The sequence below is a fragment of the Drosophila santomea genome, chromosome 3L (assembly GCF_016746245.2).
Source record: "Drosophila santomea strain STO CAGO 1482 chromosome 3L, Prin_Dsan_1.1, whole genome shotgun sequence".
In the NCBI taxonomy this organism is placed as follows: Eukaryota; Metazoa; Arthropoda; class Insecta; order Diptera; family Drosophilidae; genus Drosophila; species Drosophila santomea.
This window is the reverse complement of record NC_053018.2, coordinates 23174328-23191834: the sequence shown is the minus strand read 5'-3', so window position 1 is coordinate 23191834 and position 17507 is coordinate 23174328. Positions and strand designations below refer to the sequence as shown.

Genomic DNA, 17507 nt, shown 5'->3' with positions numbered 1-17507 from the left:
GTGTGGGCGTGTTAGTATTGGGTGATTTGTGGGCGTTAGGATGGGCATGGCAAAAAGTTGTTTGGCAAAATGGTAAAAATTTACAGAATTATAAAAAAACTGAAAAAGCATCAACATATTTTTCAAAAGTGTGGGCGTGGCAGTTTTTGGGAGGTTTATGGGCGTTTTTTGGCAATTCGAGTGAAATTCACGAGACAAATGAAAAAATTAAAATACATCAACAAATTTTTGGGCGGTTTGTGGGCGTTAGTGTGGGTGTGGCTACATTTGGAAACAAACGTGCAACTTTCTTCTGCCTGTTACATACTTTTCATAGAGTTTAGTATACCCTTTTACTCTACGAGATTGCTTCGAAGGAGACAAGTATATATGTACATATGTATGTACATATGTATGTTCACGTATATTCTTGATCTGTATCAACAAGCGAGTCGAAATAGCCATGGCCGTCTGTCCGTCCCCAAATAGTCTTTCAGTTTTAAAGTTTTAAGGCTTTCTGCAAACAACTTTTCCAAAATCTTTTTCAGGTAGTTCAGGTAAAAATGGAAAAGGCCGGAAAAAAAAACTATAACACATCGCTGCCAAAATATTATCAACAAAAATAAATCTTAAGAAATAAACCTGTGTTATTTTTAATAATGCAGGCAAATATATAATATTGACTTTAATTATATTTTAATTTAAATAAAGCTGTCATAGTATCAGTCGGAAAATGAATTCTAAATATAAGAAAAGAAATTATTATAAACTATCCTTACTCGGTAGATTCAGCCTATTCCGCCCAAGATAGCTTTGAAGTTAGCTCATTTAAACCAATTAGAGTTTGAAGTTACAAACTAATTGCACCAAGATATCAAATTCGGTCTTACGAAAATATTGGCTCCTTATTTAAGTTTCAGGCGGCCGCCCAGGTCATTGAACCCGATTCGCTAAGCAACAGAGGTCAAAACGTAGGCAGCATCCCTTAGGGGCACTACAATAAATCCATTCAACATTGGAAAACCAGTTTTGGGATGTGACAAGGCCAACCATGTTTTGGCAATTTCCCCGCATGCGCAACGCTATTTCTGTAGGGTTTGAGGTAGCTAGCTGCTTTGGCCTGGCTGAATCTCTTGATAAGGGTTGCTTACCGTAGTTTCGATGTGGCTATATATTTATCTAAATGAAGTTTTCTATCATATTCTGCGACACCCAGCCTAGATTCGCAGTTCTTTTGACCTCGCTTACCTACATCTGCTTACCCTGGTCTTTTCAAAGCGCGAGGATCGCATACCCTGGCTTAAACGCTGTAATAGTCTTTTGTCCTTTTGTTCTTTGCCTATACGCCTTTTGTATTAATGAATGGTATCCCTACAGTCTCACTTGAACAGAATTTGATCGATGCTATATGAATGTGTTTTAGGTAAAATGTGTGTGTTTCCCTTGGCTGTTGGGCTGTTGTAGTAGGCTTTTAATTTGTTATTACTTTCAAGATATTTTTAAAACAGTCATGTACTTCAAGGACAAGCATCACATTCAACATTTATCAAAAAAATTGACATTTTCGCATTATTAATGATTTGTCTATCCAGAGGGTATATTGATTTTGGTCAGATGTTTGCAACATAGTAAAGGATCATTTGCGATCGTATAAGGTGTATATGTTTGATCAATTTCAACTGACTATGGTGCCATGCCTGCGCTGGTTTTGATAACAAAGTTTCCTAATTATGTATACACTAGTTTTTTACAATAAATATTTTCGGTCCTATTTTTATATACGGCTGAATGTCCAAAATATGGGCGACGTCTATCAATACCAAAACATAATTACTGTCATATATAGTGTTTTATTCAAAAACGTCAGCATCGACAAATTGTAAAAAGTTTTCTTATTTAGTGTTCAGAAATTATTAATATTCATATCGCTGTATATAAAACTATGAGTAATATGCTCGCTTTTTTATTTTTAAACTTTTCTTATTAAGTTTTTTCAACTTAACAAGAAGTTATATTATAAGATTTGCAATAATCTTGGTAAAATAATAGGTTATATAAACTATTGTTTCATGTGATGAGACGTTGGCTTGAGTATGATCTTCAGTTGATCGACTTAAAACGAAATTAACATTTAAAGCTTAATTAATTTATTCGTCTTATTTGACTATTTCTTGGTTTACGTCTTTGTGTTGTCTTTTCGTTGAGTTTGGTTTTTTTTTTGAAAATAGAAGCGAAAATTAAAGAATGTTTTAGTAAATCATTCATATTTAATTGATCCTTTTGGTATGGCACAGATTTGGTATTGGCAAGTAAAATCGTATTTGGTAAGGGGAGGTGATATAGAATGGCAAGAAAAAATCAGTTGTAAGTGCCCTGACCAGCAACCTCATTCCATAATTAACTTTTTTTTTGGCTACTTTAAACACACCCGTACACTTGGCACTCTTCTTTTAGACCATCTATTTTGAGGACCCTTCGCACTGCTGCACTTGAACCAGTAACAGAAGAATGCGATTCATTAAATTGTCCGCGTCTGAGTCGTCCATGCTGTTTAACTTGGCGGAAATAAAGCCGCAAAATTTGGAGTTCAAGACCTCACGTACAGTTTGTGGGGGCGGCAGATCCAGAACTCCGCTTGCGACGCCCTGCTGCTGCCGGAGATGGCGGTGCTGCTGCAGCATTTGTTCTTCGTAATCGTCACCATCGATAACCGCATTGCCGTTCCCGTTGCCTTCCTCCAAACTATCTTGATCGACGTTACGACGGAGATTGCGGGACAAAACCACCTCGTCCACACCAGCATTCGGGCTACCGCGTGAGTTGGAATCCAGGATCAGAGGATAAGGGAAGTCGGCATCGATGGCATCCAACTCCTCCACTACGTCGGATACGAGGCCGGTATCTTCGTCCCCGCTGCGTATCGAGCTGTCGTCAATGTCTTCATAGCTGTGCTGCATTGCCCGATGCTCGTTTCGTGTTGAGCTCACCCGACTGTCGTTGTGAGCCTGGTGTTGGTGAGCGGGCAGAGGAAGTTGTCCGCCGCCGGAGCTACTGCCACTGGTGCTACTTCCGCCCCCGCCGCCCACCGAGAGATCCAGCTCCGGCTTCACATAGTAATCGCAGTAGTAGTGATCGCCGCTTACATTAAGCGAGGAGCACTTGGAGAGATTTAACACTGCGGCGGACTCGTTGAACGAATTGGACAGCTTCACGGTCATTGCCTTTCCGCCTGCAACCAAGTTGTTACTGTTATTGTTGTTATTGCTAATATGGCCATAGGCTGTCAGGCTAAGATCGGTTGCATGAGTTGCGCCCCTATAATAAAAAGAACATATGTTTGAAGACTAAATTAGTTCACATATTTCCGTCAAACGTTTGTTATGTATATATTTCATTCAATATAAACTCCAACTCATCAAGCATCAATACTTATAAATCAAAGGGTTCATAACCTAATTACATATACTTTGGCTGGTTTATACTTGCATTCGTGTTCGATTTATCGAATTCAAGCAAACTTTAAATTAAATATAATCAGATCAGAATCGTTGTAGGATGCTGTTTACCATAGATTAAATATATAATACAATTTTAAACACATCAAATAAAATACATTATTATTAAAATATCCTCTTAAGGATCTTAGAAAATGATTGTGATAAAGAATGCATTATCATGTATTCTTTGAGTTCGAAAACGCACAAAATGTATTTTCATGTAAATGTATTTCATTTCAGTGTAGTATCGCTTCCTGTCTCAAGTTTCAAGAGCATTTTCCCAGGCAATGCAGCTGCCTAGACCGGGTGCTCAAAGAACATCAAAACGTGGCTATTTTAGGCCTCCTCCATGTCTTCAGTTATTTGCCGAATGCCACAGCCTGGCCCAGTAGGCCACCACTGGCAAGGGCATGGGCGACCTCGCAGACATGCTTATCACCGCAATCTGCTGCAGGTAGTTGACAATTGGAAAATTTGAAAAGTGATACTCGTTCGCCAGCCAAGCCCAAAAAACTCGCAGGACCAATCACGCCGAAAAATATTTTCACATGTTTCGCCATCGGGAATGGCTTTATTTACTTGCGGCTTTAAAGGTTTCGACTCTATTTTGACTTGGTTTCTTTTCGGGTTTTGAGTCTCTCGGCTTATCAATATTTGCTTCCGCTCTTGCTTGGGTCCCAAGCCGTTGCCAAGACTGTGGCGTATTTAGATGGGTTTTTGAGGTTTGGGTCTGTAATCTAAGATCTCGTCCAATTGCACTTGGAAACAACTCCATGAATATACTACACCTGAACTAAATGTACTAATTATCCGTATGACACTTTTGATTTGTGCAGACTAAAAAGGTTTCATTATCTTTATTATACATGGTTTATTCCCATTCAAAGGTACGCCCAGATCCCAAGAATCAAAATGGAAGTACGGACTAACGCCCACTTTTCTTCCGTGACGCATAGGCTTAAGCATTTCAATACGAAATACGGCGGACAGTGATTTCGGGGCGTGGAGCGAGATTCGGATTGTGGGGATGACGGAGAACCCAACAATTTCAGCAATTTCGCAGCTCATTTGCTTATTAAATCATAAGCGTGACACAGACAGAGCCCAGCAGAACTTTCACACCCAAGTGGCCCCGTGTGTGTGGGTACGAGAGCCCCACATCAAGAGAGGCCTGAACGCTGACTGCATGTGGGCCAGGGCGCATGGAAGAGGCGTCCAGACCCCGACTCTGGGTCTGAGCATCCCCTTGGCCGGGACCGATGCGGCTGGCTTATGGTCGTGTGCATATTTTTAACCCTGGCCGAAGACAGACCGAGCGATTCGTTCAATTACTCAGCTCACCCATACAGCGATCTGTACGAATGTTCCGTGCTCATGTGTATGTGTATGTAGGCAGAACCTCGCTCATTTTCCCTTACCAGCCCCTTTCTCGCTCATGAGCTGCCAGTCTTTCCCAACTTGGTCCACTCGCAATCCATATTCTTCGGTGCTGATTGTCATTTTCGTAGTGCTCTCATTAATTTATCGCTCTCTCGGCGCCTTCCCATAGTCCCCCTCCCTTTTCCAGCTCTATTCGATGGTCTTGGGCTTGCGTTTGCAGCTTCCCTCAATTTCGTTTTTGGTTCAAGTAGCTACGATGCTGCGGCGTTGTATAATATTCGCCGCTTGGCGAGATCTGTCTTATGGCTATGGCTGTGGCTGGCTATAGCTGGGGCTATAGCTCCGGCTCAAGCGCTGCCCGACTGACCGGGCCCGTTGAGCTGTCTGTTATCAGCTCACAATAATAAAAATTTAAATATATACACACACCATGGGTGAGTGTGCGCGGGCATGTGTCGGGGCCGTCGACTGCTTGTTGCCCATGTGGGTACAGTCAATTGAAAGGAAATGGCCTTATTTCATATAAATATGTACATAAAGTACAACACACACTCACACACACACACACGCACGCAGCTCGGGCACGGCTCCATATGAGCCAGAACATTGGACGGGGCAGACTCTCGACAGAGACCATTTGCGGGTCTCTGGCCCGGTCATTCCTTTGTTCGGATTGGTTTTTTCCACATTGCCGCTCCTTAGTGTCCATATGCCCCTTTGCCTTGTTTTGGCTATTCTTTTTCGCTGGGCAGATGTTTCCTCAGACCAGACACAGAGCTGAGATTTGTTTGAATTGCTTAGCGTTTATGCAAATCGACTGGGCTAAGGGATGCGTTTTGTCTGAAGACTCGAATGGTAGTGCTCACGAATATTTACACGGGTTTCGTAGTAAGTAAGTAAGTTTCAAATAACTTTATATTTTGGTTACCACATGTATTTATGTGACAAGTTAGATCTCTTTTGTTAATCGTTCGTGCATAATCGACTTCTATGAGTGCTGACCTAATCAATCCTAATATATTTCGGGATTTCCAGATTATTTTTATCAACTGATCTATACAAAATTCTCTTATCCTCCGTGATTTACCGAATAAATTTATTTACATTTTTTGTCCAACATTAGATCTAAGCCATGACTCATGGGCTCATATAAGCTGAAGTAGCTACTCGCATGAAATGATAAGATTCTTGGAATATTCTACAATAATTTATTTATAATGACCCCCTAAACAAGGTTCGCTTCATTGACTACTAACAACCATACATAATTCTAGGGGGGCGAATTCGGGAAAACCTTTTCCAGACACAGGACAGAATGAATCAAGCCTCATACACGGCAAAGAACCTATAAGAAGATAACCGATCAATAACCGAAAGTTGTTATTCCACGACTCAAGCTGAACTTTGACCGTTGTTCGGTTTATGTATGGTTAGAGGCTTATCAAACTTATTGTAATATAAGTAGCCAAATGTACTTCTGACTCAAATAATTGTCATAGTGTAAGACGATATTATTTAGCAAAATAATATTAAAGATTTGAAGTCGTAAATCGCCTCTATAAAAAAACGGTATCACGTTTTTGATTGGTTTTCGGTTTGACCACCAAAACACATAGAAAAAACTTGTAATTTGTAATTGAAATAAGAGATATATAATCCTTACTTGTATTTATGAACAAGTTTTAATTTTAAATGTTGTTTTCTTGAATTTTATTTAAAGTTTCGCCTTTGTTAGGCGTTGCTATTTTCCCCATAGTAAGATTAATTTATTTAGTTTTTTCGAAATAAATTTCCTTACAATATCTTCTTATATTCCCTCGGATTGATGGAGGCCAGATAACAGATTGGATTTAGATAATTATTAATGATATGATTTATGATATATGATTGTGTGGCAATTTTGCGTTGAGAAGAGAATGGAAAGGTCTGCACATTTCGGGATATACGTATATCACTGATCAGCCCCAGGAGTCGGTAGTGGCATGAAAACTTTTTGTAGGTTTTAAACTCAAGAGCGACTCAGGGGCACCAAATCCCTTCAATACTATGCCTTTTACTTACTTTCGTTCTCTGATGACATCGCGCAGGAAATCCATGGCCTCATAGAGACTCCACTTGGGCTTGAAGCCATTGCCCATTAACTTGACGTGGGCGAGTTCCCGGCGGTAGGATTCCCTCAAAGACTTAAAGGCCCGTGCAACGCGTCGCCCGGGGGCGTTGAACTCGCGTCCTATGTGCTCCCAGGCGCGGTTCTTTTCCTCTTCGGCGCCCTTGAAATTTGGGAGGCGGGAGTCCCACAGAATTGGGTTGTCGTGAACCATTTGTATAAGCTTCAGCTTGTCGGAGGCGTTGCGCCGAACCACTGTTAGGACACAGGAATGAACGCAAATAGATATAAGTTAATACAAATTAAAATCGAAAAACTGGCAACGTTTTCCAAAAAAGAGTGTTTTTTCTATTCTAAATAGGAACGTCCTTGAGTTTTTGTCAGCCGAATGGCTGCCGGTACAGGCACAGCAAAACTTCTATAAGTCGAACTTTCTTAATCCATGTGTACATATGTATGTGTGTACGTATATATGTACATTGCACATACGGTGAACTGAACTATTTGAATAGGCAATGAAGCGATAAAATATATTCTACTGCTTGTTCGACGTATCGACTTTCGACTGCATTTTGCATAAAAATGTACATATATACATATGTATGTTTGCATGCTTGTGGGGGAATAAATCTGTGTACGCACATTTCTTGATCTTCTGCGAGGGCAGGACAGTTGCGGCGGCCGAGGGGTGGGGCTCCAATTTGGGCTTCATGTCAAGGGCGATTGCCGCGGCAGCAGCACTCATGTCCTGCAGCGAGTGGGTGGCGGTAGGCGAACAGCCGCTCACGGGCGCCATCAGAATGTTCTGCAGGATTTGAAGACTTGAGCTGGCCAGGGCTCTCAATGTACTCGTTCGTTTGGACGCGATCGCGGGCGGCTGATGACGGGGCTGCTACCCTCTCACGACCAAGTTTAAACGGCGACTAAAAACCAAGACCAGAAAATAACAACCACCGCGGCGAGCGAGCTGCGCTCCGCCGTCGTCGACGCCGAGCCAGCAGCGCAGTTGGCAGCGAGCCCGCATTCAGAGCCAAGAAATCACGCGCATTTGCGCTCTCTGCCTCTCTCCGGCCGTGGCTTGCTGCCACCGTTCCCGTTATCTGATCCAGACCCCAGTCTCAGACTCAGGCATGTAGGTCTAAAGCGCTCTCCGGGCGCTGCCTACAGCGCGACTCTCCGGATGAAAACCCCGTTTAATCGCAATCACAAGCCACAGAAAGTAAAAGCGAGCGAAAAGCGGCGTCGCACACACTCACAACTAGCGGACCGCGCAGAACGAAACATCAGAAAATGTGTGTAATACAAAAATCCGTTGACGCGTTCGCCTTTGGTTTTTTGCAGAGGAATTGTCGAGCGAACGTACGTATGTATGTACATATGTACATATATGAATTTACCATATACACATGCATGTACATACATATGTACCAACTACTTGGATAGCGTTTCTTGGCAATATACACTGCACTTTGGTCATATCAGCTGCAATTCATAAATTCGGATGTCGGGAAAAATTTTAAAGAATTTAAGGAGTTATTTACTATATTTTAAATTTTAAACGCGACAAGGGTTAGAGTAAAATATTAATTACAAGAGTACAGAAGTATATACATATGTACCCACACAAACACATTTATGTACATACACTTTGTCGAGATAAAACATTCGTCCAGGTACATAAAATAATAGAAAATCTTGAAATTTTCCAAAAAAAACGTAGCGAAAACACGCGAAAAATTAATAATGGCAGGGAATCGAGTAGAAAATTATAAAGCAGATATTAATGTATATAGTTGTTTATATATATATATATGAGTATATACATATAAATATGTTTTATATTTAAGGGCCCTGACAAACTTGATTTACTTTGCATATTTATATTTACATGCATTATGAGTAAAATACAAAAAAAACACAAGAGAGAACGCTATAGTCGAGTTCCCCGACTATCTGATTAACGGGTATCAGCTAGTGGAAGGGAGAAGGAGAGTCTTAAACAGAGTTTTTGGCGGTTTGTAGGCGTTATAGTGGGCGTGGCAGAAAGTTTTTTGGCAAATCGATAGAATTTTACAAGACTAATACAAAAATGAAAACATATCAAAACATTTTTCAAAAGTGTGGGCGTGGCAGCTTTGTGCGGTTTGTGGGCGTTAGAGTGGGCGTGGCAAAAAGTTTTTTGGCAAATCGATAGAAATTTAAAAGACCAATATAAAAATGAAAAAATATCAAAACATTTTTCAAAAGTGTGGCGTGGGCGTTAGTCGGCAGTTTTGTGGCGATCTGTTCTTCGTGGCGTGGTTGGGCGTTAGAGTGGGCGTGCCAACATGAATCGACAAACTTGCGCTGCGTCTATTTCCCTGGAGTCTGTATACTTAATCTCAACTTTCTAGCTTTTGTAGTTCCTGAGATCTCGACGTTCATACGGACAGACAGACGGACGGACAGACGGACATGGCCAGATCGACTCGGCTACTGATCCTGATCAAGAATATATATACTTTATATGGTCTGAAACGCTTCCTTCTGCCTGTTACATACTTTTCAACGAACCTAGTATACCCTTTTACTCTACGAGTAACGAGTATAACAAGAGAGAACGCTATAGTCGAGTTCCCCGACTTTCTGATACCCGTTACTCAGCTAGTGGAAGGGAGAAGGAGAGTCTTAAACACAGTTTTTGGCGGTTTGTAGGTGTTATAGTGGGCGTGGCAGAAAGTTTTTTGGCAATTCGATAGATATTTACAAGACCAATATAAAAATGACAAAATATCAAAACATTTTTCAAAAGTGTGGGCGTAGCAGCTTTGGGCGGTTTGAGGGCGTTAGAGTGGGCGTGGCAAAAAGTTTTTTGGTAAATCAATAGAAAATTACAAGACTAATACAAAAATGAAAAAATTTCCAAACATTTTTCAAAAGTGTGGGCGTGGCAGTTTTGGGCGGTTTGTGGGCGTTAGAGTGGGCGTGGCAACCTGAATCGACTAACTTGCGCTGCGTATATGTCTCTGGAGTCTGTATGCTTAATCTCAACTTTCTAGCTTTTGTAGTTCCTGAGATCACAGCGTTCATACGGACGGACAGACAGACAGTGTTACATACTTTTCAACGAATCTAGTATACCCTTTTACTCTACGAGTAACGGGTATAATTAATATGCAGTACACTTAATTCGTCTAAATTGTTCAATCCTGGAATGTTGAATTGACTTTTATTCTAATATACATAACCATGCATAAAAACGAACTTTCTGTAAATCAATACGCATTTGCAGGAAACAAAATTTTAATTTGCGGATCAACAGTTTCGGAGATCTTCACGTTCAGGAACTTGACTTAAGCGTTCTGTCGTTTTTTTAATATCCTAGCAGAGGGTATTTGCCCTGCAGTCAGAATTTTGCAAAGCAGTATGAGAGAGTTGTTCGACCATGAGATAATCGTTACCCGGGAGTGCGAACAAATCGATAGAAACTGGAAATAAAAACAAGAGAGAACGCTATAGTCGAGTTCCCCGACTATCTGATACCCGTTACTCAGCTAGTGGAAGGGAGAAGGAGAGTCTTAAACACAATTTTTGGCGGTTTGTAGGCGTTATAGTGGGCGTGGCAGAAAGTTTTTTGACAAATCGATAGAAATTTACAAGACTAATACAAAAATGAAAAAATATCAAAACATTTTTCAAAAGTGTGGGCGTAGCAGCTTTGGGCGGTTTGAGGGCGTTAGAGTGGGCGTGGCAACATGAATCGACAAACTTGCGCTGCTTCTATGTCTCTGGAGTCTGTATGCTTAATCTCAACTTTCTAGCTTTTGTAGTTCCTGAGATCTCGACGTTCATACGGACGGACAGACGGACAGACGGACATGTCCAGATCGACTCGGCTATTGATCCTGATCAAAAATATATATACTTTATATGGTCGGAAACACTTCCTTCTGCCTGTTACATACTTTTCAAAGAATCTAGTATACCCTTTTACTCTACGAGTAACGGGTATAATAATAAATTGACAAAAAAAAAAAAACAAAAACAAGAGAGAATGCTATAGTCGGGTTCCAGGACTATCTGATACCCGTTTCTCAGCTAGAGGAATTGTGAAGAAGAAATTCCAGCACCGAACATTTTTGGCGGCTTGTGGGCGTTAGAGTGAGCGAGGCAACATCGACTAACTTACGCTATGAATCTCAAAGTTCTAGCTTTCTTGCTTTCCTGAGATCTCAGATCGATTCGGCTACTGATCGTAATCAAGAATATACATCATATGGTCGGAAACGCTTCATTTTGAATGTTACGTACTTTTCAACGAATCTAGCATACCCTTTTACTCTACGAGTAACGGTTATAAAGACTTTATTACATTTTTCCAAAAAAAATTGTGGGCGTGGCAGTTTTAGGTGATTTGTGGCCGGTAAGGTGCGCGTGACACCGTCAGGAAACAAACTTGCGCTCTGGAATCCAAATTTAGAGTGTTAACTATCAAAAAAATAGAAATTATTTTAATTTATGTTGGGTTTACAATATTAGAGCCCAAATATTTTTTGTTACATGTAAGGAGTGCTAAATATACTTAGTGGTCTATCTGATTACATCAATTGCGGCGAGTCGTCTTAAAGATTCTAAATTTTTTCCTGGGGTCCCGGCCATATCTTAAGCAACGAACAGTTGAAGGGAGGGTTAGTATTCTATCAGTATTAGTATCAGTGTGTTTTTGTGGACTCCGTCTTTCGCCGTATTCGTTTGCTGCAGTTGTAGAGTCGAAGTTCAGTTCATTATCGTATTTCCCCGTTTATAGAATTTACAAATGAACATTTGGATCACACATGTTGGTCTTGCCAAAGAGCGACAGGGAGGGACAAAGAGTATTAGAGTAAGAAGGCGATCGACTAGTATGTGTGTGTGAGTTGCAGCACAGATAAGACCGTCCGAGGTTGTCTATTTTGCCCCCCGATCATTTAAGCCGCTGAAATCCAGTAACTGCAATCGACAACCGAGTCGGCAGGGAGGCAAATGGCGAACAGAGAACCAGAGCAAAATGAAAACGCTTTGTCTGTACGTAATTTATGCCTAATGAACTATTTCCGGCCAAGTGTCAATTAATGTATTCCGTTTTGGGGCAGCACAACGTGCCCGCACAAACGTTGCCACGATCATTTTTCTGGCAAAACTCTGCGATCCCCGCCCTATATCTGATTCCCCACCCTCTCACCAAAGCAATAGCTTGCTTCCGCTGCTGTCTTTCCTTACCCTCAGCTACATGCATATGTATGCCTCTGGCCTGATTTGAAGATTGCCTAAATGAACGATTGGCCCGTTTGCTCACAGAGTGCAAAAGTGTACAAGGTTATTTGATCCACAATTTACCATATTATACAAAATGAAAAAGGTTTCCTATCCAGATTAGCAAACTTTTGTCTGAAACTGTAAGTGAGAATAAGAAATAAAATAATAAAATGAAAAAAAAAACTAAAGAGAATGCAATAGTCGAGTAACCCAAATATCAGATACCCGTTACACAGCTCGTGGAAGTGCGAACAAGAAATTTTCACAATTTCTGGAATAAAACTGGAATGTTTTCAGTTTTGAGCGGTTTTTGGGCGTTTGAGTGGGCGTGGCGTTCTGAAACGTTCTGAAACAGCTTTGATAGTTCCCGAGATAGATGCGTTCATTCGGACAGACGGAGACTTTGCTCAGGATAACTATCCGAGTCGGCCTGGCCGTGTCCATCTGGTAAAAGATTCTAGAGACGAGCACGCAGCGTAAAGCGTATATACATAAATGTTATTTTCTTGGGGTTTTTTCTTATAATTTTCAGTTTCAAAACAAATAAAAGGCACGTTATACCATCGGTTCTTATACCTCCAAATATATGGTAAGATTAGCTATTTAATAAGATTTTTGTATAATGGTTAATATTCTTCGAACAACAAGTTGTTCTGCACATCGATAAAATTTCACAACACTATCAAAATATCAATAATTTTTCAAAAGTGTGAGCGTTTGGGCGATTGGGCGGTTTGTGGGCGTTAGATTAGGCGTGGCAACAAACTTGCGCTGCATCTGTGTCTCTGGAGTCCGCATGCTTAATCTCAACTTTCTAGCGTCTAGCGACTTGGCTATTGATCCTGATCAAGAATATATATACTCTATACGGTCGGAAACGCTTTTGCCCTTTCCTTTCAACAAATCTAGTATATCCCTTTACTCTTCAAGTAACGGTTATAGCTATTGTCCATATACAGTGGTCTATATACTAAAGACCACTTGCGAATACTGGAGTAGAAGGTCAAAAATAAACGAGGTCAAACGAATTAGTTAATTTTTAAGGTAGAATAATATTCCATTAAAGAAACTATTCTGATCACATTAATATGCATTTCTTTTTTTTTCAACATAAATCTTACTTTATATTTAAAATGATAAGAAGAAAAATAAATAGGACTGCTTGTGCGCGGTAGAGCGGCCTTTGCGAATACTTTAAAAAATTTAAAAACGGTCAGAACATGTTTTAAAAGTGTGTGTGCGTACACGTCACTAGAATCTGCATGCTCTATCCTAATTTTCCGGCTTTTACAGACGGACATGCCCGACTCTTCTAGTGATCCTAATAATGAATATATATTTCAACATTTTTCACGTTTCATTTTTCAAAAGTTTGCGCATGACAGCTTTGGGCGGTTGAAGGTCCTTAGAGTACGTAGCAACGTTTTGAAATAAAGTTTCACTAAATAGGCCTAAAACTGGTACTGCATACCAACCCATGCCAATAGACAGAAGAAAGGACGGGTAGGCGAAATCTTTACGCTTACACGCACAAACGTCCAGGCAGAAGGCGGACTAACGAACATAGCTAGATTTTAGTTTTACTTTTGTTTTAACAAGTAACCTAAATGCAGTTTTACTTGACAAAACGCAACTGTCAAAAAAAGTTTGCCTACACTTTATTTAAAAGTATTTGTTGATATTATATAAATTGTGGTTAATGACCTTCATTTCGCTTTGGGTCACTTATCAGAAAATGTAATCGCTAAATAATGCAAATAATGTTTTGGCTGTAAGCAGAAAGCTGATAAATATTGACTTAGGTCAAAATGTCAGAAAAGAGAGACTCTTTCAGGGGATGAGCATTTGTACGTAACAACATGAACGATGGTAACTGTATTTTTTCCGTATTTATACCCATTCGATAAGACCGAAAAGAAACCCTAAATTGAGCGTTTTTTAGAGCCCCACCCAAGTCGACCCGAAACCGGCCATAAAATGAATAAACGCTTTCAAGCGCCGTGATCGGAGTTTTCTGATGGGGGATCGTGAAGTGTCAACAATATGGGTAAGCAATCCAGACCAATTTGAGATCAATTTTAACCAAGTTTTTCTGATGAACCAATCGACTGAGACGCCGCAAATAACAGCTGCTTAGATACAAAAAATTCCTAAGGGGACAAAGAATACACAATCGGTTAGAACCCCTGTCAATTCAAGCAAAACGAGCCTAAAGTCAATACCAAATCTATATTGAAGTCGAGACTGAATCGAAATCTGAATTGAGCCGATCGGGCTCAAGCGAAAAGTCAGTTGCCGTTAAATACTTTGTTATTATTGCAGCTTGTTCAGCAGAATATTTAAATTTTGACCCAACCAAATTTCAATGTCGTAATATTCAGCTGTGTGTGCCTTTCAATTTCAATCTGTTCGAGTGCGGCTTCTCTTTCTTTTCTTTTTTATGTTTCCTTTTTTACAGTTTCTTGGGGTCAACACAACCTCATATCTTTAAACAACCTATGAAGTCTTGATTAACGACGGGGCAGTGTCAGCAGAGCAAGAAGGGACCCTGTAGTCGCGTGCTCTACCAGTTAGTTGTTACTTACCTCTTAAATATCAAAGCAAGTCTAGATCCTCAACTATTAGATACCCTTTACTTAGCTGAAGGGCGTGCAAGGCAGATGGAGGCATACAAGTAGTAAAGCAACTGTATTACACGCGGATGTATGTAACCTATATTTACCCGATACTCGTAGAGTAAAAGGGTATACTAGATTCGTTAAAAAGTATGTAACACGCAGAAGGAAGCGTTTCCGACCATATAAAGTATATATATTCTTGATCAGGATCAATAGCCGAGTCGATCTGGCCATGTCCGTCTGTCCGTCCGTCTGTCTGTCCGTATGAACGTCGAGATCTCAGGAGCTACAAAAGCTAGAAAGTTGAGATTAAGCATACAGACTCCCAAGACATAGAAGCAGCGCAAGTTTGTCGATTCATTTTGCCACGCCCACTCTAACGCCCACAAACCGCTCAAAACTGCCACGCCCACACTTTTGAAAAATGTTTTGATATTTTTTCATTTTTATATTGGTCTTTTAAATTTCTATCGATTTGCCAAAAAACTTTTTGCCACGCCCACTCTAACGCCCACAAACCACACAAAGCTGCCACGCCCACACTTTTGAAAAATGTTTTGATATTTTTTCATTTTTGTATTAGTCTTGTAAATTTCTATCGATTTGCAAAAAAACTTTTTGCCACGGCCACCCTAACGCCCACAAATTGCCAAAAACTGTCAGTGTTTAAGACTCTCCTTCGCACTTCCACCAGCTGAGTAACGGGTATCAGATAGTCGGGGAACTCGACTATAGCGTTCTCTCTTGTTTTATTGTATAATTGTAATTGTAGTCCAGCTTGAATATCCAACACTGGGCCGCCACAGAAGTCACAGCGTGTTAAACTGGTCTTATCACTTATGGCTGAGACATAAACTCAGGTCCAGCATATATTTGGGCATCATTTCGAACCATAAAGTACGGCTTAATGTTATCGACAGGGACTCCTTTTTCCTTCCTTTTGATGTTTGTTGCGATTTGCGACTTCACACGGGCCACAGTAGGATGGCTCCAATGGCGGTATCGGTCCCGACGAAAACATTGGAGAGACATACCATAGACGCATCGCAAGTTTAGCCCAAAACTGCCACGCCCAAACGTTTGAAAAAGGTTTGGATATTTTTTACTTATTTTGTTAGTTTTGTACATTTCTATCGATTTGCAGAAAAACTTTTTGCCACGCCCAGTCTAACACCCAGTCTAACGCCCATAAACCGCCCTCAACTGTCACGACCACACTTTTGAAAAAGGTTTTGATATTTATTCATATTTTTATTAGTTTTGTAAATTTGATTCGATTTACAGAAACATTTTTTGTCACGCCCACAAACCGCCCAAAACTGCAACGCCCACACGCATATTCTAACAGGGTGATCTGTTGTTACTTGTTTAACTAGTTGTATCTGTTGTATTTTAAGGTGCTCCCAAACGTACCAAAAAAAAAAAAAAAAAAAAAAAAAAAAAAAAAAAAAAAAAAAAAAAAAAAAAAAAAAAAAAAAAAGTAACCACCCATTGCGACCAAAAGCTGTAGCCACTGTTTCCGCTGTAATTTTTGTGAGAGGAATAGCCTCAGGCCAGTGATAAAATCTGTCTATTATAGTGAGGCAACATCAAACATTTTGATAAAATGGCATGACTATTACGAGATGAGCGTTGTTAAAACTGTCGTTGGGAACTGTGACCTTTTTTGGATTTAGATGATTATGCTGGCTTAACTACACGATGGCATGGAAGGCAGGTTCTGCTCCATTCAATGGTGAAGGACGAATAAGAAAATTTGTTGTTGTCTAAACGAAGTAATTCCTTGCACTAGATGTGAAATCTCGTAATCAGATGCCTATGCTTCCTCGAGTTGCTTTAAACTGACAGACGTTGGCATGGTAACAGCACATATCCTGGACAATGACTTCATTATCAGACTACATTATCAGATCCTTTGACATGCATGATTTTGGTCGTTGGCAGTTTTTAAAATGCTTGATGGCTTTATGAATTGAGAGCATGTTACCATTCCGCGCCATTGATTTCGTTTACTTTTATATTCAGTTATATTCCTTGCTTGTTAATGACAGAATTAAGAAAATTTACCTAAGCTTGATACACTGACACTTGCTTTGGTTGATTCAAAGTCAATTCTTGCGATAAACCTTTAAGACGGTTCGAAAAAGATTTTCCTCCCAATAGGAATATCATCAATAGTAAACCAAATTGAAATAAAAAGGGGACAGCAAATCTGGGCCAGTGATAACTACTTCGGTCTCATCTACAACAAATGGACAGAGAAGTTCTTGTCCTAGCTCTTTGATCCTGACCAGCAGTTGTTCCTTTCCATTGGACATGATTTTGAATTCGTCGATCTTGAAGATTAGCTTCTTCGGAACTAGAGATCGCGAGGTTTAACGGGCATATATTAAGGTAGTGTTGGTGAGATATGTGAGAGTGGATGGATATAACCTTAATTTATTTATGTTAATTTTGTGTTTATTGTTAAAATGAATTATTAAAGATACCCAGTAATTTAGATCAGAGAGAGATCGATAATTGTATTGGAATAAGCCATGCAATATATCGTAGTCCAGCTTGTGTATCCAACACCAGGTAGCTCTTCGACTGCGTGGCAAAATGTGCTTAGGCAAGCGAGAAAATACCTGTTTAATTGTACACTAGGTGACA

General features: G+C 40.2%; 1 protein-coding gene across 1 annotated transcript; it reads right to left on the bottom strand.

Moving 5' to 3' along the window:
- Positions 1-1945: 1945 nt before the first annotated feature.
- Positions 1946-7901, bottom strand: LOC120449095. The gene is made up of 3 exons (XM_039631403.2): positions 7606-7901; positions 6918-7218; positions 1946-3294 (listed from the first exon to the last, which is right to left on the bottom strand). Exons 1-3 carry the CDS (start codon positions 7757-7759, stop codon positions 2439-2441), a joined length of 1311 nt encoding a protein of 436 aa, XP_039487337.1. The 5' UTR covers positions 7760-7901; the 3' UTR covers positions 1946-2438.
- Positions 7902-17507: the final 9606 nt, after the last annotated feature.

Coding starts and splice junctions, on each gene's coding strand:
- LOC120449095 (XM_039631403.2), bottom strand. CDS start 7,759: ATGGCGCCCGTGAGCGGCTGTTCGCCTACCGCCACCCACTCGCTGCAG. Junction 7,219..7,605: donor CTCGCAGAAGATCAAGAAAT/GTGCGTACACAG, acceptor GTGTCCTAACAG/TGGTTCGGCGCAACGCCTCC. Junction 3,295..6,917: donor GATGTCATCAGAGAACGAAA/GTAAGTAAAAGG, acceptor TTTTTATTATAG/GGGCGCAACTCATGCAACCG.